Here is a 23,377-nt window from a genome sequence, read left to right as displayed (position 1 = left end):
TTCCCTGCCCTGCTGCAGGGAATCCCCAGCTTATGCTGCCCACAAAGGTGCCACCTTGATGCCACTGCTCAGCCTGAGCTGGGGGTCCTGTTTTCCTCACACTGCATGCCAGCGCTGGGCAGGACCCCTGCGCCCCACCCCAGAGGTGGCTGCATCTCAACACCGGACACTGCCCCTGTGCCCCACCCCAGAGGTGGCTGCATCTCAGCACAGGACTCTGCCTCTGCGCCCCACCCCAGAGGTGGCTGCATTTCAGCACCGGACACTGCCCCTGCGCCCCACCCCAGAGGTGGCTGCATTTCAGCACTGGACACCGCCCCTGCGCCCCACCCCAGAGGTGGCTGCATTTCAGCACCGGACACCGCCCCTGTGCCCCACCCCAGAGGTGGCTGCATTTCAGCACCGGACACCGCCCCTGCGCCCCACCCCAGAGGTGGCTGCATCTCAGCACCGGACACCGCCCCTGCGCCCCACCCCAGAGGTGGCTGCATCTCAGCACCAGACACCGCCCCTGCGCCCCACCCCAGAGGTGGCTGCATCTCAGCACCAGACACTGCCCCTGCACCCCACCCCAGAGGTGGCTGAATTTCAGCACCGGACACCGCCCCTGCGCCCCACCCCAGAGGTGGCTGCATCTCAGCACCAGACACTGCCCCTGCACCCCACCCCAGAAGTGGCTGCATCTCAGCACCGGACACCGCCCCTGCACCCCACCCCAGAGGTGGCTGCATCTCAGCACCAGACACTGCCCCTGCACCCCACCCCAGAGGTGGCTGCATCTCAGCACCAGACACTGCCCCTGCGCCCCACCCCAGAGGTGGCTGCATCTCAGCACCGGACACTGCCCCTGCGCCCCACCCCAGAGGTGGCTGCCTCTCAGCACCGGACACCGCCCCTGCGCCCCACCCCAGAGGTGGCTGCATCTCAGCACCGGACACCGCCCCTGTGCCCCACCCCAGAGGTGGCTGCATCTCAGCACCGGACACCGCCCCCTGCGCCCCACCCCAGAGGTGGCTGCATCTCAGCACCGGACACCGCCCCTGCGCCCCACCCCAGAGGTGGCTGCATCTCAGCACCGGACACCGCCCCTGCGCCCCACCCCAGAGGTGGCTGCATCTCAGCACCGGACACTGCCCCTGCGCCCCACCCCAGAGGTGGCTGCATCTCAGCACCGGACACTGCCCCTGCGCCCCACCCCAGAGGTGGCTGCATCTCAGCACTGCGTAACATTTGTTCTTCCATCTAATCTGAATACATTCTCCCTGGCGCTGAACTCCCATGCTCCCTGGAGGTCCCCGCAGCCCGGGCGGACTCTGCCTCCAGGAATGGGGGGGGGGGGGGGCCGTGACCGCACAAGCGGCGGCTGCGCCCCACGTCACGGGGCAGGGGATTTCGCAGCAATTCCTGGGAAGCAACAGGAAGCACCGGCAAGAACGCTCAGGCCTGGGGATCTCCCCTGCTCCCCCGCAGCTGCCCACGCAGGCCGAGGCACCCTCTGCTGCCTAGTGAGGGGGGCTGCCCCCCGCCTGTCCCCATTGACCCCTTGGCAGCATTGGATTTTCCCTGGGCTGGGGGGGGGGGTAACTGGGACACCAGCCATCTCGGCATCGCTCCAGCCAGCATCCTGGCGCGGCCCAGGCCGTGGAGCCAAAGCGGGAGAACTTCCCGCCCGTCGCCTGTTTGTTTAGTTTTCGCTCTCCCTTAAGTCCACTTGATCCCCCCAGCCAGCCGGCTTCCCCGAGGGCCGCACGCTTCCCCCGCCCCCAGAGAACCCAGGAGTCCTGGCGCCCGCTCGGACCACCCTGTCGGGCAGACGCCCCGGCCCCACCACGCACACGCTGCCCGCTTCTGCGAGTGCTGCCCCTCTGCCCACCCACCAGGGCTGCCCCCACTCACGGCCCCGGAGCTCCCCCATCACTACAAGGGACCGCCAGGGCTGGAAGGGGGGTGCTGGCCCCGCCCCGGACCTACCCTGGGCTCTATCCCAGCTCTGGGAGGGCAGTGGGGCCTAGTGGTTAGAGCTGGGAGTCTGGGTTCTATTCCTGCCTGTTTCCCTCCATTGCACTAGGCTTTTTGGGGGGGGGGGGTGGCCAGGTGCTTGGAGATCCCCTGGGGGAAGGGCCGGGAGCTGGGCTGTCCAGCTGGGCTACTGGGGGGGAGGGGGGCCCTGTGGCTTTTGTCTCTGACCCTGCTTCCCCTCTGTCCTGTGGCTCTCCCCAGCTGGCAGGCCCCTCCGCCGTTCGCACGGCCCCGCTGACATCCGGACGGGATGGGGTGGGGTGGGGGGGGGCAGCCGCTGGGCCTGTGTCCTCGCCCAGCCCCGGAGAGGGGGCGGGCGGCTGATGGGACTCGCCAGCGCTTGTGACTGTGCTGAGCTGAGACCCTCCAAGCCCCCCTCCCCGGCCTGCTTAGCGCCTGGCAATGGATGGAGGCTGGGAGTGACCCAGGAGTTGGGGGGGCAGGGGGTGAGCGTGTCCCTTGGGGGGTAGGGGCTTAAGAGGAAGAACCCACCAGGGACCCCCCCACACACAGGAACTGCAGTGAGGGGGGGGTCACTGCAGCCCCAGCCCTGCAGCTCAGGGTTGGGGGGGGAACAGCCCACCGGACTTGTCCCATTCTCTGTGCCGGGTCACAGGCCGGCCCCCCCCCCCCCGGGGTAGCAAGGAGACACCGACCCCCATTGCGTCCCTGGGGAACCAGCCACGGGTCCCGAACGCACCCCCTCTGCCCCCGGGGCTCTCAGCCAACACCCCCGGGCAGCCACCTCTGGGGCTGGTGCCCCCCGCCCTGCGCTGCCCCAGGGGGGCCTGAGCCCCGCCCGGCTGCAGGGCTTCCACCACCCAGCAGTGATCGGGGTCAGACGGGACTTTCCCGGCCGCTGTGAAAGGGGGAGGCACGAACAGTGAGACTGACCCCCCCCGCCCGCACCGAACCCCCCCCCGCCCTCCCGGTCACACTGCCCCCCCCCCGCCCGCAGCGAACCCCCCCCGCCCTCCCGGTCACACTGCCCCCCCCCGCCCGCAGCGAACCCCCCCCGCCCTCCCTGACCCCCCCCGCCCGCAGCGAACCCCCCCCCGCCCTCCCGGTCACACTGCCCCCCCCCGCCCGCAGCGAACCCCCCCCCGCCCTCCCGGTCACACTGCCCCCCCCCGCCCGCAGCGAACCCCCCCCGCCCTCCCGGTAACACTGCCCCCCCCCCGCCCGCACCGAACCCCCCCCCGCCCTCCCGGTCACACTGCCCCCCCCCCGCCCGCACCGAACCCCCCCCGCCCGCACCGAACCCCCCCCGCCCTCCCGGTCACACTACCCCCCCCCCCGCCCCTCCCAGCTCAAAGCCCTGGCGGGGGGGGGGGGGCAAAATCGGAGACCGCCTGGAACTGCGAGGAGGGGCAGGGCGGGGGGGCGGGACAGGAGGGGGGAGCCTGGCGCGGGGAGAAGCACGTGGGGGGCGAAGGGGGCCCCGCCCCGATTGGCAAGGACACGCCCCTTTCCCCGCCCCCTAGCGCTCCCCGCGCTCTCTCATTCATCGCCTATGCATGAGCCTCATTTGCATGCCGGCGTGCTGGGCGCGGGAAGGACAGCCTCGCTCTCGCCCTCCTGGCGCCTCATTTCCATATTCATTGTACGTCACCCGAAGACGCACGACGGAACGCTCGCGTATTCATGAGCCTCGTTTGCATATTAGGCTCCCCGACCCCGCGGCGGGGGCGGAGTCGGCGCGCTGACGTCACGGCGCGCGGCCGCCGGGCGGCAGGAGGATGGTGGCCGGCGCGTTCCCCATCGCGAAGCTCCTGTACCTGGGCGTGCGGCAGCTGAGCCGGCCGCTGGCCGCGCGCATCAAAGCGGGGGCGCGCGCCAGCCCCTTCTTCCGCACCTACATCTGCGGGCCGCCGGCGCAGCGTGAGTGACGGGCCGCCGGCCAATGGGCGGGGCGGCACGTGCGGGGGGAGCCTGGCGGGCCACGGGAGGGGGCGGGGCTGCGGGGCTGGCGGGCCAATGGGGATTCGGTGGGGGGCGGGGCTACGGGGCCGTTCGACCCAATGGCCGTGCGTGGCTGGGAGGGGGCGGGGCTTGCGGCGTCCCGGCCAATAGGCGCAGCCCGTGGGCGGGCCCCCGGACGACTTTGAGCGGACACCCGGAAGCCAAAGCGCATGGAATGAACCTTGACCCCTCCCCCCTCCTGAGCGCACTAGGGCGGGGGGCGGGGCTGGGGGGGGGGGGGGGGTGGGGTGTGGGGGGGGGGGGGAGGGGCCCTGGCGGGGGGAGGGGCCCGGGGGGGGCTGTGGGGGCCCTGGCGGGGGGAGGGGTCCGGTGGGGGGGATCTGGGGGGGCGGGGCTGGAAGGGCCCTGGGGGGGAGGGGCCCGGGGGGGCTGAGGGGGCCCTGGCGGGGGGGGGGATCTGGGGGGGCGGGGCTGGAAGGGCCCTGGGGGGGAGGGGCCGGGGGGGAGGGCCTGGAGGGGCCCGGGGGGGCTGTGGGGGCCCTGGCGGGGGGAGGGGCCCGGGGGGGGCTCTCCCCCTGCTGCAGCCCCGGGGCAACACCCCGCGCACATCACAAAATTCATTCCGCACAGGCCTGGGAAGCATCGGCAGGAACGTCCCCCTGTGTCCCCCGTGGCTAAAGCGGCCCTCGGCGCTCTCCTGCACAAGAGCGTGCACACGGCCCTGGCTGCTCTTGTGCAAAAGCACGTGGACGTGTGGACGTGCTCTTGCACAAGACCTGTAGTGCAAAACAGTTCTTGCACAAGACGCCCGCCGTGTCGACGTAGCCCCTGGGTCTGTTGCTCCCTCGCGCTCCGCTCCAGTTCAGCCTCCTTGTCTCTGCTGGGGAGCTAAGTCTGGTGCCGGCCGGATGCAGCCTAGCAAGCCAGCAGATCCAGCCTGCGGACGCTGTGGGGAGCCCCAGGCAGGCTCCCTTCTTGCCTTGCCCCCCCTGCTGCTCAGAAATGCGGCTGCTGGGCAGTTTCATTTTTAAAACTGAGCCCAGCGGGGGAAGGGGAAAGTTTTAGGAGCGGCTTCCACCCCCAGCACAATCCCATTGGCCGGCTTCTGGCCAGAAACTGGCTAATGGGAGTTGCTTGTTTCAAGAACAAAGGGGAAGCACAAAGGGCTCCTAGTTACTCACAGAGCACAGGGCGGGGCAGGCACATTCAGGAAGGGCTGCTGGCTGGTAAGTCTCCTGGCAAGAGCTTGCAGCCAACCGTCCATAGGGAACCTCCGCCAACCATCCTCTGCTACCATGTCACGGACTCACAGCACTCCTGCACTCCCAGCTCTGTGTGGTCCCCCGGAGCCTCCACCCCCACATGCAACCTCTGATTGCTAGACCCAGGTGCCTCTTAGCCAGTGTAAAACAGGAGAGTTGATTGTTTGAACACAGCACAGGAAACCCTCTGGGCTCGGCTCAGCACAGTAAACCTAGGTCTGTCCTGCATCCAGCTAGGCTCTGGCTGCCCCCCCTCTCCACCACCCCCTTCCTTCTAGTCATTCATCCTGGAGCGCCAGCCCCCAACAGTTCCTTCCCTGTCTTTTGTCTTCTGCTCCAGACAAACAGATTCTTGGGGCCTTCTGTTCTTTGTCCTTCCACTGGCCAGAACTGGCACCAGTCCAGGGTGCTCCATGTCTCTAGGCCATTGTCTAAGGGTCCTGGCCAGGTGAGGCCATAACAGGTCTGCAACAACCACCCCTCTCCCACCACCTTGTTAAACATGCAGCACGCAGGGGAACTCAGCCCCACGCCGGTTCATGCCACAGACTACAAAACCACACTGCGCTGGCAGGGGGCTGCAGGTCGGGAGTGCGGGGCATTGGCAGAACCCTAGGCCCAGATACAGGGTCTGCAGGTCAGGAGTGCAGAAAACTGGCAGAGCTGCAGGGTAACAGGGTTAGCAGGGGATGCGGGGCGGGAGTGAGGGGTCCAGGTAGAACAGGGGCTGGACTCCTCCCTTTCTCCAGCAGCCTATAGCCCTGGTTGCTGCATGGGGTGAGCTAATGGAGCTGGTGATGTCCCGTCCTTTCCCCCATCCCCAGTGCTGCTGGCTGCCGCCCTCATACTTCCCCTCCTCCCCCTGGCAGTGTATCACTGGATAGAGATGCGATCCAAGATGCGAATCATGGGCTTCCGCGGCGCCACCATCAAGCCGCTGAACGAGGAGGCGGCGGCGGAGCTGGGCGCGGAGCTGCTGGGCGAGGCCATCGTCTTCAGCGTGGGCGGCTTGTGCATCTTCCTGGAGTACGCGCGCCAGGCCTCCAACACCAGGAAGAAGGAGGAGGAGCAGAGCAGCACCCTGCTGGGCCTGCAGGAGCAGGTGGCCGAGCTGGGCCTGGCTGTGGAGACTCTGGACACGCAGCTGCGCGAAGTGAACCGCCTGCTCCTGGCCGTCTCTGACAGCGCCAAAAAATAGGGGCCTGCCGGGGGCGAGAGGCCAAGCAGGAGCCACCCTGCCCGGGGAGGACACAGGGCTGGCCACGGCCGGAAGGAGCCGGCGAGAAGCCTCCTGACGAGGGCTCGGGGATCCCGGTTCATGACCCTACTCAGCTCCTGTGGGGCTGGAGTTTTCTAGCTTGTAAATATTCATCCATTAAAACCCACCTGCTGCTGAGGAGGCGGAGCCATGATTAGGGGTGGGGCTAAGGGAAAGGGGCGGAGCCATAGCTCTGCCACAGCACAGGTTGGCACCCCCTAGAAAGTGAAGTGGATCAGAGCTCTTCCCTCCGTTTTCCTGTGTCCTGGGTAGTGGGAGCCACACCTCTTCTGGGGTGCTACTATCTTCAGCATCACTCCTGGGGGCTCACCCCACTGACGCTGCCACCCCTTCGGCCACGGGCCTCGGGGACCTTGTCTCTGGCCTCCCCTCCAGCACCAGCCGCTTGCCATAGGGACTGATTTTTCTGTGACTGTGGCACCCTGGCCCAAACAAGGTCCCCGACCCCTGCCACAACATAAGGACTCGGGGGTCACCCAATGAAATTAGCAGGTTTAAAACAAACAAAAGGGGTTCTCCCCCCACCAACGCAGTGCACAGTTAACCTGTGGAACTCCTTGCCAGAGGAGGTTGAGAAGATGAGGACATTAACAGGATTCAAAGAGCTAGATAAATTCATGGAGGTCAGGTGACTCAATGGCTGTTAAGCAGGATGTTGGCAGTCGCCTCTGTTTGTCCGAGGTGGGAACGGGCAACGGGGAGGGATCACTTGCTCATTCCCTGTTCTGTTAGCTGCATCTGGGGCACCCAGCCCTGGCCACTGTCGACCGACAGGACACTGGGTGAGATGGACCTTGTGGTCTGACCCAGTCTGGCCGTTTTTATTAACAAGAAGCTCCCCCAGGAGCCCTCCCCCAACTGCGGCCAGTACCCAGCGTCCGCCTAGGAGCTGACGTCCCTGCCACGGGCAGCAGAGCGAGTCCTGGGGGAACAGGCTTTAGGGCTGGTTCCTGCCTCACTGGATTTGCCCCAAGGATGCAGAGCAGCAGGGGAGGGGGCTGCAGGGCTCAGGCCCAGTCTGGACAGAGGCAGGGGTGGGGAGCTGCGGGGGGCTAGGCCCCGCAGAGGGAGAGGGGCCCAGGGCCCGGGGCCCGGTTGTGGGGAAGAGATGCAGAGAGGCCCTTGGCCCGGGGTGATGCCAAAGGCTCAGGCCGTGCGAGGCCCCAGCCCTGCAGCGTGGGGTTCCCTGGGTACCAGCAGGTGCCACGGCAGCCTGGGGGAGCCACGGCTCTGAAAGCAGACCATGCCCCTCCCCCCCAGAAAGCCAAGCACAAAAGGGGCCCATGTGCAGCGACTGCTCTGGGGTTGCCCCTTCCCCATGTGGGAGGGGGGTGGCACCTGACCGGGGGGGGGGGGGGAGAAGGTCAGAAGGGGGCAGGGCAATGTTGGGAAGGGCAAGGACAGAGAGGGAGGTGGGGGCAGGGTGATGGGGGCCTGCTGGTCTCTGCCCACTGGCCCCTGGCCAGGGCTGTGGGCTAATGGCCGCCTGGCTGCGCTGAGCCCAGCACTGCCCACTACTGGCAGAAGAGGGGCTGGGCCCCACCCTGGACTCTGTGCCATGCTCCCCTCCCCCACCTGGCAGCCCCACCCCCACCCTGCAGCACGGGGCCAATCCTGAGCCCAGATGGGACCCGGCAAAGCCCTGGGGAAGGGGGAGGTGCCCCCCAGCGCTAGGCCAGCAGCCTTTCCCTCCCCTCCCTTCCCGGGCTGCGTTTCGGAGCAGCGCCCCACAGGCAGGCGGATTTGCCAGACTCGTCCCTGGCAGGATCCCCCAGACCGTGTGAGGCTGCCCTGTGGCCCCCACTAGCCCCCCGGGCTGAGCACAGGGCCCCCAGGTGAACCTCGGGCCGTCTCCCCCTCTGGCAGGTGTCTGGCCACAGCCCCCGGCCCTGCGCATTTGTCCTGCCTTGGCTGCTCAGGGAGCCTTCCAGAGCCAGGCTGGGCTCCCCAGGAAGGTGCTGGGGCCATGGGGGTCAGCCCCCCGCCCCGAGGCTTGTCTGAGCTGCTTCCAGCCTGGCATCCATGGGGCTCTGCCCCCCGCAGAGCTTCCCCACAGCCGGGCACAGGATCCAGCAGCTGTCGCCCCACAGCCGGGGAACATCCCCTCCCTGCCCCCTTTCCCCGTCTGTGGCCCTGCACCGGCCCCGGCCTAGCACGCCCATGCTGAGCACTAGATCCTGCCCCGAGCCCGGCTCTCCGGGGTGCAGCCCACAGCGGGGGCTGACCCCTCCCTCGCTCCTTGGCCGTGGGGCAGGATGGGACCAGGCCCCCCTCCCCTCCGGCAGGCACCGCACCCTGTCCTTGGCGGCATCTGCCACAGCCCCGACACCTCACCAGGGACACGGGCCTGGAGCCGAGCCCGGCAGGTACCCCCTTTGGCAAGGCGCCCCCGCCCCGGGCTCAGCCCTTGCTGGGTTTTAGGGAGACTCCAACTCATGACAAGGCCCTGGCTCTGGGGGGGGAGCTAGGGGGCAAGGCTAGAAATGGGGGTTATGGGCCCAATGGGGGGGGAGGCCCCCCCCCGCTCCATCAGGGGCCACCCCGGCAAAGGGCAGAGCCAGACATCCTACAGCCCAGCTGGGGGCAGCAGCGGACCAGGCAGCTCAAGCAGCCGCCCCCCCCCCCCCCCCCACACACACACCATGGCCAGGGGCTGCAGGACTTAGAGGGAGGCACCCAGCACAGCAGCAGAAAGGTGGGCTGGGGGGGCACCTGGGATGCACCCCCCTCCCCCCCACACACACACTCTCTCTCTCTCCCTCCCCAAGCCAAGGACAGAATCCAGGCGCCCCCCCCCCCCCCCCCCCACTCCCCTCGTCCAAGGAGCCAGAGTCAGCCCAGTAACTTACAAAAAGTTTTATTCCAGAACGGGGGGGCCGGGGCCAGGCAGGGGCCAGGGGCCCGGGGCCCGGCGGGGAGGGGTCTCATCCTGCTCCTGGGCACGCAGGCCTCAGACAGGAGTAAAAAAAACCAACCCAAAAAAATAAAGTGAACCTTATACAGCCGCATAGAAAAGAGCGGAGAACCTGCCCCTCCCCCACGGGGGGCACAGAATCGACCCCTCCCCCCAGCACAGTTCCCCCCCCCGGACAAGATAAAAAAAACTTGCCCCCCCGCGGTGTAAAAAAATATAAAACAAGCTGAACCTGTTGGGGGGGCAGAAAGCTGTGAGGGGGGGTAAGAGCTGGGGGGGCCCCGGGCCTCGAACCCAGGGCTGGTCAGGGCGTTGCAGGGAATCTCTGGCTCAGGCCATCATGGTGCACCCCCCACGAAGGGTTGCGGGGGGGGGGGGGGTAGGAATGACAGCAACTGCCCCCCCCCCCCGGAACCCCTCCAGCCCTGGCCTCCTTGGCTCCTGCCAGGGGTAAGGCACAGCCTTGGGGCTCCCAGGACTGCCCCAGGAGCTTGGGGGGGGGGGGTTGCCAGGAATTGGAGCCACCCCCTGGAATTGCACAGTGGGGCTCGTGCCCCAATAATCACCGGCCGGGGGGGGGGGGCGTGGGGGAGGGGCTTCAAGTGAGGGGGAGGGGCGCGTGTCAAAGAACAGAAACCGGCAGGCGGCGGGGGGCGGCTCGGCGGCGCGGGGGGGCCTAGGGGGAGCCCCGCTTCTGCAGTTCCAGCACGAACGCTGCAGGGAGAGAAGGGGAGAGAGTGAGTGGGGGGGGGGGGCGGAGGCCAAGTCGGGGAGCTTGGCCAAAGGCCACGGTGGTTGTAGGGTGGAGCAGGCGGGGGGCTCGGCGCTCATGGGGTCCCCAGCCCCCCCTCAGGACACTCACCCTCAATGATTTCTTCCTTCAGCTTCCGCAGCTCCCGCCGCACCTCCTCCAGCAGCTCCTGTGGGGAGGGGGGGCAGCGCTGAGGGGTGCAGCCCAGCCCAGCCCTGCCCCCCATGTCCCTGCCCATCCCCCAGCAACCCCTGGGGGCCCTTTCCCCCATACTCCCATCCATGCACATCCCCTCCCTCCTCCCTGCACAACTCTGCCCCTCCCCGGCACCCCCATCCCATTGCAAGCCCCACTACCCCCCCACAGCCCTGCCACCTCTCCTGGCACCCCCATCTTCAGCACCCTGCCCCCCTCAAAGCCCCACCTCCCCCCGCGCAGCCACTTCACCATCCCACTCCCCCAGCAGCCCCCCAAACCCACAGCCCCTCCCTCTCTTGCAGCCCGTGCAACCCGCCCCCCCCCAGCAATGGCCCAATCCAGAACCCCAGCTCTCTGCTCAGGGGCCCTGCCTCAGTCACCAAGCAGAGCGCGTTGGGGCTGGCGCCCGAATGCCGTTCCGCCAGGGCGGGGCCCCCCGGCTCCCCCCCCACCCTGGTACCTGTTTGAGCCGCTCCAGGTCGGACTCCTCAGCTCCGGCCGGGGGCTCTGTGCTGCTTGGGGCAGCTGATTTCATTCTGGGGGGGGGAGGGGGGAAGCTCCATGAGGCTCCATGACACTCTCTGGCATCCCCCCATCACCCCCGCAGCTTTAGGGTAATGCGGCACCATCCTTAGGTTCCAGAGTCAACAGGCAGCCCTCTTGTGGGAGGGGCACTGGGTCGGGTGCAGGGGGGGGGCAGGAGAAGAGAGAACACAGGAGGTGGAGAGGCGAAACTCCTGGGTTCTTTCCCCTGCACTCATTGGTCAGTCCCGCCCCAGCCGGGTGCCTCAGTTTCCCCTGGTGCAATGCAGGGATACACTTGGCAGGCCTAAGCGTGTCAGGGCACAACCCAGCAAGGACACGTTCGGGAGGACTAGGGGAATCCTGCTGCTCTCATTATGCCAACGCAGAGGGGTGAGGGAGTGTGTGTGGGGGGGGACGTTAGGTGAGAGCCAGCCCTCCTACCTCCAGCTGACCCTCCCTGCCCCATGGCCGGGCCCAGCCGCACCTACCTAGGCAGCGTGGAGCTGTTCTTCTCCCAGGGCCTCCGCACCGAGTCTGCCACGAGAGGGGAGGGCAGAAAAGGTGCTTTCAATGGGGGGGGCTCAGTCCCCCCCCAGCAGTGTTCAACTGGGGACCCTCCCATCCATGCGCAGGGCCCCACACCCGAGCCCGTGCCAGCCAGCCTGCCCCCCTGCAGACCCACCCAGCTCCCAGCATGCCCCACTCCACCCGCAGGCCTGTGGGATCAGGAGGTCTCAGGGTGGAGGCCAGTGATCCCTGAAAGCTGGGCGCCAGGGCGGCCACCCAAGAGACTGAAATGCTGCCCAGGCAATTAGCAGAGCCCCCGCCGCCGCCAGCGTGTGGTGCGCACCCACACATGCCTCGGTGCACAGAATAAAATTTATTCCACCGATGGATGGAAACATTCGAGGAGGCTGTGCCCCCCCACTCACCGCTCTGCTGGCTTGGGGTCCTAGTACCTGAGGGTTCGGCGGCATCTTGCTGCTGGGGGCAGAACATGGGGGAGGGGGGAGTTAGCAGGTACTGGGGCCACCCCCCCCCCCTTTTTCCTGCCAACCATGATGTGCAGCCAGCTCGGTCCTGAGCTGCTAGGCGGATCCCGCACTCCACAGCGACCCCCCCAGCCCAGCCAGGGCTCAGTCCACCTGCCCCCCCCCCCAAGAATTCCTCCCACCCTGGGGTGGAGGAAACGGAGGGACACTCACACTGCCACCGTTGTCGTCTTTCTTTGGCCCAGGCTTCTCGCCTGGCAGTGTGGCTTTCCGCCTGCGGGGGGGGAGAATGGGGTTAGCCCTCACCTAGCCCCCCCCCGCGAGAGCCACCCGACCCCCCCCACAACAGAGCAGGGCTCCCCCCTCCCCTGTTCCTCCCCATGCCCCACCCCCAGTCCCGCAGGCATCGAGCCCCCCAAGACCCCAGACACTAAGGCAGGCCACCCCCCAGAACAGAACCCCCTGCCCAGAACAGAACCCCTCCCAAAGCACCCCCAGAGCCCCCCCCATCTACCTCCAGCGGAGCCCCCCATTTACCCCCAGTGGACCCCCCCAGCACAAAGCCCCCCTCCCCCCTCCCCCATCTACCCCCGGAGCGGAGCCCCCCCCCCCCCCCTCCCCCCTACCCCCAGCAGAGCCCTCCCCCTCACCGTCTGGCCAGCATGGCGCTCATCTCCTCCATCAGGCCTCCGCCTCCGCCCCCGCCGCTGCGGCCGGCCTCGCTCTTTGGGGCCGACCCGGGGCTGCCCCCCGCCGGCCCGGCACCATCCTCCTGCTGCTGGGGGGCAGGGAGCAGAGCTATTACCAAGCCTGGTACCATGACCCCCCACACACACACACAGACACTGGGTCTAACGCCTGCTCGGTGTCTGGAGACCGCCCCCCCAACCCGCAGGGCAGGAGCACAGCGCCCCCTGGGGGCTGCCCAGAGCCACCCGAGCCCGACCTCCCCACCCCGCCTGCCCCCCAACCCCCTCCCCCCACCCCGCCCCCACACCCACCTTGACGGTTTTCCTGAGTTTTGCACTGGCGATGGCAGCTGCCAGGCCCGTGGCCCCCTCCCCCCCCGCCCCAGGGGCCTGCGCAGCAGGCAGAGGGGGCGCGGGAGGCGGCCCCCCGGGCGCAGGGGGCGGCCCCCCGGCCGCAGGGGGAAGGCCAGACGGCGGCGGCGGCCCTGGAGGGGGCGGTGGTCCCGGGGGCGGTGGGGGGCCTCCCCCCGAAGTGGTCGCCGGTGCGCCTGTCACAAAACCAAGGGCAGGTTAAGAGGAGGAATGCCGGGGGGAAGGGGGGGGGCTGAGCAGGTACCACGGGGACCCTCTTAGCCAGGCAAGACCCTCTGGGGACAGGGGGCCCGTGCAGCCCTGCCCCCCGAGCAGAGGGGCCCTGCACGGGCTCCCCCATCCCCCCAGCCGGCAGGACTAATCCCCCTGCGTCAACTGTTTAAATCCCTCCATCCCTCCAATCTCCCCCCCCCCCCGTGCTCCGTCCCGCCAGGCAGCCCCCCCGCCCCCCCACGGCTGGCGGGAAGGGGGAGAGGGCAGGGCACGGACCAGCCCCCCGCCACCCCACCCGCGGTACCCACCTGCGCTGGCCACCCGGCGCTCCGGCTCCGGCTCCGGCCTGGGAGACAAACAGGAGTGAGCACGGGGCGTGGGGGGGGAGAACCCGAAGCCAACACCCAGGCACCCCCCCCTTCTCCCCGGCACCCCTCCCCCATCACTCACGTGAGCGGCGAGGCCTGGGGGGGCGCCGGGGCCAGGATCCCCGACACGGCGAACCCACACATGCTGGCCTGCCGCGCGCCCGCCAGCCACAAGCCGATTAGCGGCTGAGCCGGCAGCGCCCGCCCTAGCCGCTCGGGGAGGTGACGCCGTTAATCCCCCGGGGACGGGCACCCAAGGGCCCGGGATGGGGTGGGGGAGGGGCAGGAGCGCTGTACCTCCCCCCTCCGAGCACACGCCAGGGCCATGTGTGTGTGTGGGGGGGGGGGGAGGAGCATCCCAAGTGCCAGAAACCCCCCCTGAAAACAGCCCCTGAACCCCCCAGCCCACCCGGGCTCTGGGGCAGAGGGACCTGCATGTGGGCACAGAGCCCCAGTTAGGAAAGGGGGGCAGGGGAGGGACACGTACCTTTTCTGTTGCTCCATCTCATCCGGGGAGGGCCCGTTTGGGGGGGGCGCAGGTGGAGCCAAGCCTTCATCAGGACACACAATGGGGGGGGGGGGGGGGAGAGTCAGCAACAGGTTCCAGCCCCCAACCCTCCACCAGAGACTGGGTCCAATGGGGCTTCCCCACTGGCCCCCCCAAACTTGGGCCCTGTGCTGGGGCCACACACCAGTGTCTGCCGCCGGAGCTCCCCAGGCTTGTGCCCAGCCCCCCAGCTCCCCCACTTCCTGCCCCAATTCTACCCCTAGCCCAAGCTCCCCAGCCCATGCCCCCCACCCCGGCTCACCCCCCCAGCCCCAGCTCACCCGCCTCCTACCCCAGTCCCCCCCCCCCCGGCTTACCCCCCAGCCCATGTCCAGCACTCCACATCTAGTTCGTCCCCCCACATCTAGCTCGTCCCCCCACATCTAGCCCTCCCTGCTCACCCATTTCCTGCCCCAGCCTATGGCCCCTCCCTCCCCACCCCATGCCCGCCCCCCCCAGCTCACCCGCCTCCAGCCTCTCCAGGGCGAGCAGCATCCCGCTGGCGAACTGCGCGGCCTCCTCGCGGCTGCTGAAGTTGAGCCCCCAGACCTGGCGGGCGTCCCGCCACTGGTGGAAGTTGGCCGTGGCCTGGTTGTACTTCAGCCCCTTCACTATGGCACAGTTCATCACCACCTGGGGGGGCGGGGGGAGCCGGGTCTGCAGGGGGCCCACGGGATCCCTGCCTCCTCAGGGCAGCACCAAGGCCACACGAGGGGGGGGGGGGACCACCTAGAGCAGCCCCCACCCCACAGAACCGGCCCAACCGCTCCAGGGGCACGGGAGGGGGCAGCACCGCCCGGGGGTGGGGGTACCAAGCCCTGCTCGGGGGCAGGAGGGGCTAGGGCCAGTCCTCAGCCCTGCGGGGGCTCCGGGGCGGAGTCCAAACCCACAGCCCGGCTCCTGCAATGGGGCCCAGCCCCACATGTCCTGGGGGGGACGGGGAGCAGGACAGGCCCCCAGTTGCAGGCAGGGACACCTAGGGGAAGGGGGAGAGCCAGCCCCCATGCACAGCTCTGCCTCACCCGGGAAGGGGTCCAGCCCCATTGGCCAGGGTCCCCACAAGGGTTGGGCCTCACCCCCTCTAACAGCCTCCCCTGGGGAGCAGACTGGGCCCGTCAGGCCTGGCTGCTCCCAGGTCCGGCCCCCCCGACTGTGTGGTCCGAGGTCCCCCCTCCAGCCCCCGTGGGCCCAGGCCCCCACCTGCTGGTCCGGCTGCATCTTGCGGCCCACCACGCGGAAGGTGTTGCCGCCGGCGCTGTGGTAGATCTGCACCCAGCTGGCGGCCTGGGGTCCGCTCCCCGCCGCCACCCACTTCTTGCTGGCATCTTCGTAGAGCATCACCGTGGCGCGAGCCGCGCAGACCACCGACTCGCTGCGGAGGGGGGAGGGGTTGATGGGGGGGAGAAGCTCCTGCAGGCTCCTCCCCACACGTCTGCCCCCATGAACCATCACCCCCCCCCCACGCCCAGGCGGCCTCTCCCCTCACGTACCAGGGGAGTCCCCCGTGCACCCCAGACCCTTATGGAGTCTCCACACCCCAGGGGCAGTGATCAACCCCCTTGGACAGGGGAAACTGAGGCACAAAGGGGGACAGGAATGGCGGAGACAGGCACAGAACCCAAGAGTCCTAACTCTGAGCCTCTCCCCACATTAACCCCTAAACCCCCTCAGAATCCAGCTCTGCTCCCCCCCCCCCCCCCCCACCCACAGCTACCTCCAGCTCAGACTCACTCGCAGGAACATCAGAGTATGAGGGGGGAGCCAGCTGGGGGCTTGGGGGGGCTATAAAATAGCCCCTTGCCCCCCGCCCCAACACACACACATGACTGGTCCCACTGGCAGCCTAGGGCCCCTTCACCGAGGCTGGCCCCCCAGGGGATGCATGGTTGGGGGGCTGCCCCTAGACCTCGCTGCCTGCTGGGTCCTGGGGGCGCCGCAGGGGCAATGGTGAGCTCTCAAAGAGAACAGGGCTACACCCCCCGCCCTGCACACACACACGGCCTGGGGGGCCAGAGTAACTAGGCCCAGAGAGGCTGGCCCTGGGGTCCCACCCCTCCAGCCAAGAGCTGCCCCTGCCCACCGCCTGTAGCCGGTCTGCTCTGCCCGGGCTCCTGCCCCCCACCGGTCCAGCCCTGCCAGGCATCCCGCGAGGGTCGCAGGCCCCCAGCCATGTGGGGCACTGGCCGTCCCTCCCCCTCCCCCCGCACTGGCACAGGGGCTGAGGGGTTTCCTCCGCAGGAAGATTACGCCCGGCACAAGCCGCCGCACAGGAACCGAGTCACGGCAGGCTGGCCGCCTGCCCACGGGACCTGCTGCCAGGGGCACCAACCCCCAGGGATAGGGTGGCAGCGGGCGCTCGTACCCACCAGCCTGCCTGGGGCTTGCCCCCCTAGCTCCAGCCCGGCCCACCCCCACGGGGCCCCTCTGAGCCAGGCACGTCCCATCACGCCCCTGGGATCCTGGCCCGTCTCCAGCACAGGAGTCCTGGGGGCCCGACAGCCCGGGCGTGGGGGGGGGGGGGGCGCGCCTAGACACACACGTCACCCGCTCCTGGCCCCTCCCCAGCACCCAGGGGTGAAGCGGAAGCAGCCACCGCACCCACAATCGAAATAGGGTGGGGCAGCCCCCGGCTTGGCCCAGCTGCTGCGGGGGAGGGGCAGCTGCTGCCTCCTCTGCCAGCCCCGCCCCCTCTCTCCCTGCTCCGCCCCCCCATCGATATTCTGATACGGGGAGCGGGGCAGCTCCCCACCCCCCTGAGAACTGCTGGAACCCCCGGGCTCCCCCACAGCTCCCCCCTCCCGACACACAGTCCTGAACCCCCACAACCCAGGTTCCCCAAAAAAGGCTGCCCACCAACCCCCCCCGCCCACAGTTCTACCCCCTCCATACTTCCCCTCCTCCCCCTCCCCCATTGGCCAGCAAGGCCCTGACCACAAGCCACTTCCCAGGAGCCAGGGCCCTTTCTCAATGTCCCCAGGGCAAGGGAGGGGGAGGGGAGGGCAGGCTGGGCTCCTGGGTCTCCCCTCCAGGTTGTGAGACCTTGGGCTAGTCCCTGTCCCCCCTGCCTCAGTTTCCCCCCATGTCCATCGGAGAACTCCAGCTTCCGCTGCTGGGGGGGGGGTAGATTCTGGTGGGGGTTCCCAGCTATCCTGGGAGCAGATTCCTGCCAGCTGCAGGGACCTGGCCCAACCAACCGTGTCCCCTTCCCTGCCTGCCTGACCCCCCTTCCCCCCCAGGGTTCCCTGACATGCTTCCGCCAGACTCAGCCTGGGGTTCTGACCCTCCCCACCCACCAAACCCCCAGCCCAGGAGGGCAGCTCCTCCCCCAGAACCATGGAAAGGGCTGGGCTCCCCAGCCAGAAGGGGTGGGGCACCAGCCTGGGAGGCAGCACCTGGGGGGGCGGACTCTGGAGCAGGAAGGGGGGGGGGAAGCAGCTGCCTGTAACCATATAAGGGCAGGTTTGAAGGACAGAGCCTGTTTGTCTCCAGGGGAGGAGGGGGGGTTAAACAGGACACAATCCAGAGCTGCTCCCCTCTCCCTGTTTGGGGGATCAGGAACCCAGCCACCCCTAAAACACACCCGGGGAAGGGCTGAGCCCCGACCCACCCTCCACCTGGGGAGACATGGGTGTGGAGGGGGGCTGGGCCGAGGCACCAAAGCTGGGCCTGGACACCCCTCCCCCCATGGAGGGAGAGGCAGCTGCCTCTGGGGAGGAGCAGGGCCAGTTGCAGGAGTCAGGCCAGGACAACCTGCCCTGCTCCGGGGCTGGCCCCTCCCACCCCGGCTCCCCTCAACAAAACCCCGCAGCACCTGCTACCCCAGTCCTGGCGGGGGCTGGGGGGGGGGGCAGACGGGAGTCTCTGCATCTAGGGAGGGGGAATCCAGGGGGCCTTGATCTTGTACCATCCCGAGTCCAGGGCTTCCCCCTCCCCCATGCGTCTGTTCCCCCCCCCCTTCCCTGGGTGGGACCCTGAGTCACTTCCTGCCAAGCCCTGTCCTGCGGGTATGAGGGGGGGGTTCCACAGCCTACCGCCCCTCCCCTGGCCCCCCTGCTTTCTGGGCACCCTGGGGACAGCCCCCAGCAGGGCTGGGTGTGTTCATGACCCCCCCACACACCTTCATTCCCCCTTGGGGTACCCCAGGAGACCCTCCTGCCCCAGGCCAGACAGCACCTAAGGGGTTCGTGCACCTGACTGCAGCCAACCCCCAGCGCCCAAGCCCCAGGTGTGTGTGGGGGGGCTGGGTGTCTCCACCCTCCCCCCACTTCCAGCAGGCTCTGGTCCCAGCACCCTGGGGTGGGGAGGATCCCAGAATGCAATGGGGGTGGAGGGGTCAGGCCCTTCAGCAGGACCCCAGGGTATGAGGTGGGGGGAGAGGCAGGGCTCACCCCGCTTCTGCTGTAGCCCAGGGGCCTGCCAAGAGCGCCCCCCCCTCCGAACAACACCTCCCCCCCTACAGAACGGGAAGGGGAAGCCGGAGCCTGCCTGTGGCCACTTCCTGCTCTTTAGCAACCCGCAGACGCTGTGGCTCCAGCACCCACAAGCCCGCCCCACACGTCTGCCCCACAGATTCACACCCTCCAAGGAACAGCACCAAAGACAGAGCCCAACCCCCCCCCCCCCCCAGCCACTCCAGCAGCTCTGGAATGTTTAGTGCCAACAGCTGAGCCCAGCCCAGCCCAGGCAGGCCAGACCCCACCGGACCCCCCCCCCCCCAGAGACACAGACAGCTGGGGGTTATGCAGCACCCAGCCCACAGAATGGGGGAACTTTCCTGGGACCCACCCCCAGGCGCAGCTGTGAGCAATGGGGGGTGAGGGGCTGCTCCCACAGGCAAGCATGGGGCCACCCTAAGGGAGGCAGGGGGGCCTGATGCACACACCTCGCCCTGCAGCCAGCCCGGGGTCCATGGGGGGCAGCACCCGGAACCAGCATCACTTGACTCCGGGTTTGGGCAGGGATCCGGGTCCGGGGGAGAAACTGGAGCCAGGATGCCTGAGTTCTGGCCGAGTTCTGCCAGGGGAGGTCAAGGCTGACCCCCACAGTGGGTTGTGACATCACAGACAAGCTAGCCCCCTGCCCCATAGGATCCAGCTCGGACACCCCCCCCCCCCAAGAGCAGCCCCCTGCCCCACAGGATCCAGCTCGGACACCCCCCCCCCCCAAGAGCAGCCCCCTGCCCCACAGGATCCAGCTCGGACACCCCCCCCCCAAGAGCAGCCCCCTGCCCCACAGGATCCAGCTCGGACACCCCCCCCCCAAGAGCAGCCCCCTGCCCCACAGGATCCAGCTCGGACACCCCCCCCCCAAGAGCAGCCCCCTGCCCCACAGGATCCAGCTCGGACACCCCCCCCCCAAGAGCAGCCCCCTGCCCCACAGGATCCAGCTCGGACACCCCCCCCCCAAGAGCAGCCCCCTGCCCCACAGGATCCAGCTCGGACACCCCCCCCCCCCCAAGAGCAGCCCCCTGCCCCACAGGATCCAGCTCGGACACCCCTCCCCCAAGAGCAGCCCCCTGCCCCACAGGATCCAGCTCGGATACCCCCCAGACCAGCCCCCTACCCCACACGATCCAGCTCGGACACCCCCCCCCCCAGACCAGCCCCATAGGATCCAGCTCGGACACCCCCCCCCCCTCCAGACCAGCCCCATAGGATCCAGCTCGGACACCCCCCCCCCTCCAGACCAGCCCCACAGGATCCAGCTCGGACACCCCCCCCCCCCAAGAGCAGCCCCCTGCCCCACAGGATCCAGCTCGGACACCCCCCCCCCAAGAGCAGCCCCCTGCCCCACAGGATCCAGCTCGGACACCCCCCCCCAAGAGCAGCCCCCTGCCCCACAGGATCCAGCTCGGACACCCCTCCCCCAAGAGCAGCCCCCTGCCCCACAGGATCCAGCTCGGACACCCCCCCAGACCAGCCCCCTACCCCACACGATCCAGCTCGGACACCCCCCCCCCCCCCAGACCAGCCCCATAGGATCCAGCTCGGACACCCCCCCCCCTCCAGACCAGCCCCATAGGATCCAGCTCGGACACCCCCCCCCCCCAGAACAGCCCCATAGGATCCAGCTCGGACACCCCCCCCCTCCAGACCAGCCCCATAGGATCCAGCTCGGACACCACCCCCGAGACCAGCCCCCTGCCCCATAGGATCCAACTCGGACACCAGCCCCCTGCCCCATAGGATCCAGCTCGGACACCCCCCCCCCCTCCAGACCAGCCCCCTGCCCCATAGGATCCAGCTCGGACCCCTCCCCTCCGAGACCAAGAGCGGCTCTCGGGGAGGCGGAACCAGCCCAAGCGATCCTGGGGCCGCCAGTGCTCCGCCCGCCCGAGACAAGCACAACCCCCGCCCCCCAGCCCGGACGCTGGGTTCCATGCCGGGCCAAGCTCTGGGCGGAGGGCCACGGGGATGGGCGCCGGGGGCCACGGTGGGGGCTCAAGGCGCCCCCCGGGGCGGGAGACGGGCCGGGGGGAGGCACCAGAGTGACTCCCAGGGATACCCCTCCTCGCGATTCGGGGGGCGCCGGTCCCTAGTGCCCCCAGGCCGCCGCCCCCCGGGCTCCCCGCGGACAAAGCGCCCGGGGCGCAGGACGCGCGGCCGGTTCCTCACCCCATGGTGCCGGCTCCGGGCGCTCACTCCCGGCCGCAGCGGAGGCGGGGGCCCGGGCCCATGGGCTGCCTGCGGCTCCCGCCTACCTGGGCCCCTGGCTGCCCCGGCTCTGTGGGCGCATGGTCCCGGTCCCGGTCCCGGCTCCGGCTACTGCGGGCTCCCACCCCTGCTGCGCTCCGGCGCGGCTCCACAATGCACCGCTCGGCCCGCCCCCAGCCGCCGCCCTCCTCCGAGGGGAAGGGCGGAGGGGTGAGCAAGGGGGCAGGTCGCCTGGGGTCTCCGCCCCGGGGACAGCGCTGGGGGAGGGGCTGGGTTCTCCGCCCCGTTGAGAGCGCTGTGGGGGGTGGTTCTCTGCCCTGCTAGGGGGCGGGCTGGGTTCTCTGCCCCGCTGACAGCGCTGTGGGGGGGGGGGGTTCTCTGCCCCGCTAGGGGGCGGGGAGGGGCTGGGTTCTCTGCCCCGCTGACAGCGCTGGGGGGGGGGGGTTCTCTGCCCTGCTAGGGGGCGGGCTGGGTTCTCTGCCCCGCTGACAGCGCTGTGGGGGGGGGGGGGGGTTCTCTGCCCCGCTGACAGCGCTGGGGGGGGGGGTTCTCTGCCCCGCTAGGGGGCGGGGAGGGGCTGGGTTCTCTGCCCCGCTGACAGCGCTGGGGGGGGGGTTCTCTGCCCCGCTAGGGGGCGGGGAGGGGCTGGGTTCTCTGCCCCGCTGACAGCGCTGTGGGGGGGGTTCTCTGCCCCGCTGGGGGGGGCGGGGAGGGGCTGGGTTCTCTGCCCCGCTGACAGCGCTGGGGGGGGGGGGTTCTCTGCCCCGCTAGGGGGCGGGGAGGGGCTGGGTTCTCTGCCCTGCTGAGAGCGCTGTGGGGGGGGGGGTCTCTGCCCCGCTAGGGGGCGGGGAGGGGCTGGGTTCTTTGCCCCGCTGACAGCGCTGTGGGGGGGGGGTTCTCTGCCCCGCTGGGGGGCGGGGAGGGGCTGGGTTCTCTGCCCCGCTGACAGCGCTGTGGGGGGGGGGGGTTCTCTGCCCCGCTAGGGGGCGGGGAGGGGCTGGGTTCTCTGCCCTGCTGAGAGCGTGTGAGCTGGGTTCTCTGCCCCGCTGGGGGGCGGGGAGGGGCTGGGTTCTCTGCCCCGCTGACAGCGCTGTGGGGGGGGGGGTTCTCTGCCCCGCTGGGGGGCGGGGAGGGGCTGGGTTCTCTGCCCCGCTGACAGCGCTGGGGGGGGGTTCTCTGCCCCGCTAGGGGGCGGGGAGGGGCTGGGTTCTCTGCCCCGCTGACAGCGCTGTGGGGGGGGTTCTCTGCCTCGCTAGGGGGCGGGGAGGGGCTGGGTTCTCTGCCCCGCTGACAGCGCTGGGGGGGGGGGTTCTCTGCCCCGCGGGGGGGCAGGGAGGGGCTGGGTTCTCTGCCCTGCTGAGAGCGTGTGAGCTGGGTTCTCTGCCTACTTTGAACTCAAGCCTGGCCACTCTGGGTCAGGCCAGTAGTCCCCCAGCCCAGCGGCCTAGCTCTGACCACACCCGGCGCCGGTTCGCTAGGACAGAGCAATTATCCAGCCATCCATTCCCTGGCCCAGTGGCAGGGGGAGGCGGAGGCCAGAGTCACCCAGAGCATAGGTGACTCTTGGGGCCCATCCGCCCCTCCTTTGATGAACCCAGTTACGCTTCTGGGCTTCCTGGCCTCCCCTGGCGAGGAGTTCCACAGGTTAACTGCAGGGGGAAGTGCTCCCATGTAAACCTACTGCCTGTTGACTTCATCCATTCTTGTGTGAGGTCAAGGGATACATCCCACGGCCTTATCCCCCTCCCCAAACACGAGCATATAGTCCTGCAACCACACCCCCTACCCAGCATCTATCTCTCCTCCAAGCCCGGCCAGGGCCTGGCTTGTCTGTGATGTCACAGCTCGCTGGGGGCGTGGCCATGACCTCCCCTGGAAGGGCTGTGATGTCACAGTGAGTCCCTGGCCACGTGGGGGCCCCAGCCCCACAACCCCAGGGCTCCTGCCTGCACCCCACAGTGCTCCACCCCCAAGCCACTTTATTTGTGTCTGGCTTGCACCTCTCAGCTCCAGCTGTGCTCAGCCAGCCCTCTGGTACCACCTCGGATTGTACCTGCCCCACGCCCCACCTGGCACTGCCAAGCCTGTGTTCCCCTATGGCCAGCTGTGTCCAGCCTGCGCCCCCCCAGTTCTGATTGTACCTGGCCTGCATCCGCCCACCCAGCTCTGGGTGCCACGCCAGCCCCTCCACCATTGCGTCCATCTCAGCAGAGCTGGGTGCGCGCGCACATGCACAGCAGATGGGCACATGCACCCAGCGGGGAGATGTGCATACACACACACACAGAGCGGGGGATGTGCACACACACGCACAGCAGATGTGCACACACACACACAGAGCAGGGGGATGTGCACACACACATACAGCGGGGGGATGTGCACACACACATACAGCAGGGGGATGCACGCGCACACACACAACAGGACATGTGCGTGCACCCACACACAGACAGAGCGGGGGGATGTGCACACACATGCACAGCAGATGTGCACACACACACAGAGCAGGGGGATGTGTGCACACACACAGTGGGGGGATGTGCACACACACACATACAGCGGGGGCATGCGTGCACGCACACACAGCTGGGCATGTGCGGGCACACACACACAGAGCGGGGGATGTGCACGTACACACACACACAGCAGGAAATGTGCACACAGAGCGGGGG

General features: G+C 69.0%; 2 protein-coding genes across 6 annotated transcripts; one reads left to right on the top strand and one right to left on the bottom strand.

Annotated features, from left to right (window-relative positions):
* The first annotated feature begins 3,699 nt into the window (after window positions 1-3,699).
* Window positions 3,700-6,600, top strand: OPA3 (outer mitochondrial membrane lipid metabolism regulator OPA3). Its single transcript, XM_075915100.2, has 2 exons — window positions 3,700-3,900; window positions 6,074-6,600. Exons 1-2 carry the CDS (start codon window positions 3,759-3,761, stop codon window positions 6,400-6,402), a joined length of 471 nt encoding a protein of 156 aa, XP_075771215.1. The 5' UTR covers window positions 3,700-3,758; the 3' UTR covers window positions 6,403-6,600.
* A 2,724-nt stretch (window positions 6,601-9,324) lies between these two features.
* On the bottom strand, window positions 9,325-22,497 carry VASP (vasodilator stimulated phosphoprotein). Of its 5 annotated transcripts, none has more exons than XM_075915098.2 (13): window positions 22,387-22,497; window positions 15,253-15,424; window positions 14,517-14,685; window positions 13,993-14,056; window positions 13,446-13,483; window positions 12,865-13,100; window positions 12,514-12,641; window positions 12,077-12,137; window positions 11,804-11,855; window positions 11,360-11,405; window positions 10,807-10,882; window positions 10,260-10,317; window positions 9,325-10,111 (listed from the first exon to the last, which is right to left on the bottom strand). In XM_075915098.2, the coding sequence occupies exons 1-13, from the start codon at window positions 22,404-22,406 to the stop codon at window positions 10,074-10,076; spliced, it is 1,158 nt and encodes a 385-aa protein (XP_075771213.2). In that variant the 5' UTR covers window positions 22,407-22,497; the 3' UTR covers window positions 9,325-10,073. The 5 variants fall into 5 exon arrangements, with proteins under 5 accessions (XP_075771213.2, XP_075771212.2, XP_075771210.2 ...); XM_075915097.2 differs by lacking the exon at window positions 22,387-22,497 and adding an exon at window positions 20,753-20,909 and having other exon boundaries at window positions 11,804-11,852; XM_075915095.2 differs by lacking the exon at window positions 22,387-22,497 and adding an exon at window positions 20,753-20,908.
* Window positions 22,498-23,377: the final 880 nt, after the last annotated feature.

The sequence above is a fragment of the Pelodiscus sinensis genome, chromosome 18 (genome assembly GCF_052426305.1).
Source record: "Pelodiscus sinensis isolate ZL-2025 chromosome 18, ASM5242630v1, whole genome shotgun sequence".
In the NCBI taxonomy this organism is placed as follows: domain Eukaryota; kingdom Metazoa; phylum Chordata; order Testudines; family Trionychidae; genus Pelodiscus; species Pelodiscus sinensis.
The sequence above is the reverse complement of the archived record's forward strand: the minus strand, read 5'-3'. Positions and strand labels throughout refer to the sequence as shown.

Coding starts and splice junctions, on each gene's coding strand:
- OPA3 (XM_075915100.2), top strand. CDS start 3,759: ATGGTGGCCGGCGCGTTCCCCATCGCGAAGCTCCTGTACCTGGGCGTG. Junction 3,901..6,073: donor CTGCGGGCCGCCGGCGCAGC/GTGAGTGACGGG, acceptor TCCCCCTGGCAG/TGTATCACTGGATAGAGATG.
- VASP (XM_075915095.2), bottom strand. CDS start 20,787: ATGCGCCCACAGAGCCGGGGCAGCCAGGGGCCCAG. Junction 14,686..15,252: donor AGATGCAGCCGGACCAGCAG/GTGGGGGCCTGG, acceptor CCGCCCCCCCAG/GTGGTGATGAACTGTGCCAT. Junction 12,138..12,513: donor AGCGCCATGCTGGCCAGACG/GTGAGGGGGAGG, acceptor CCCCCCCCGCAG/GCGGAAAGCCACACTGCCAG.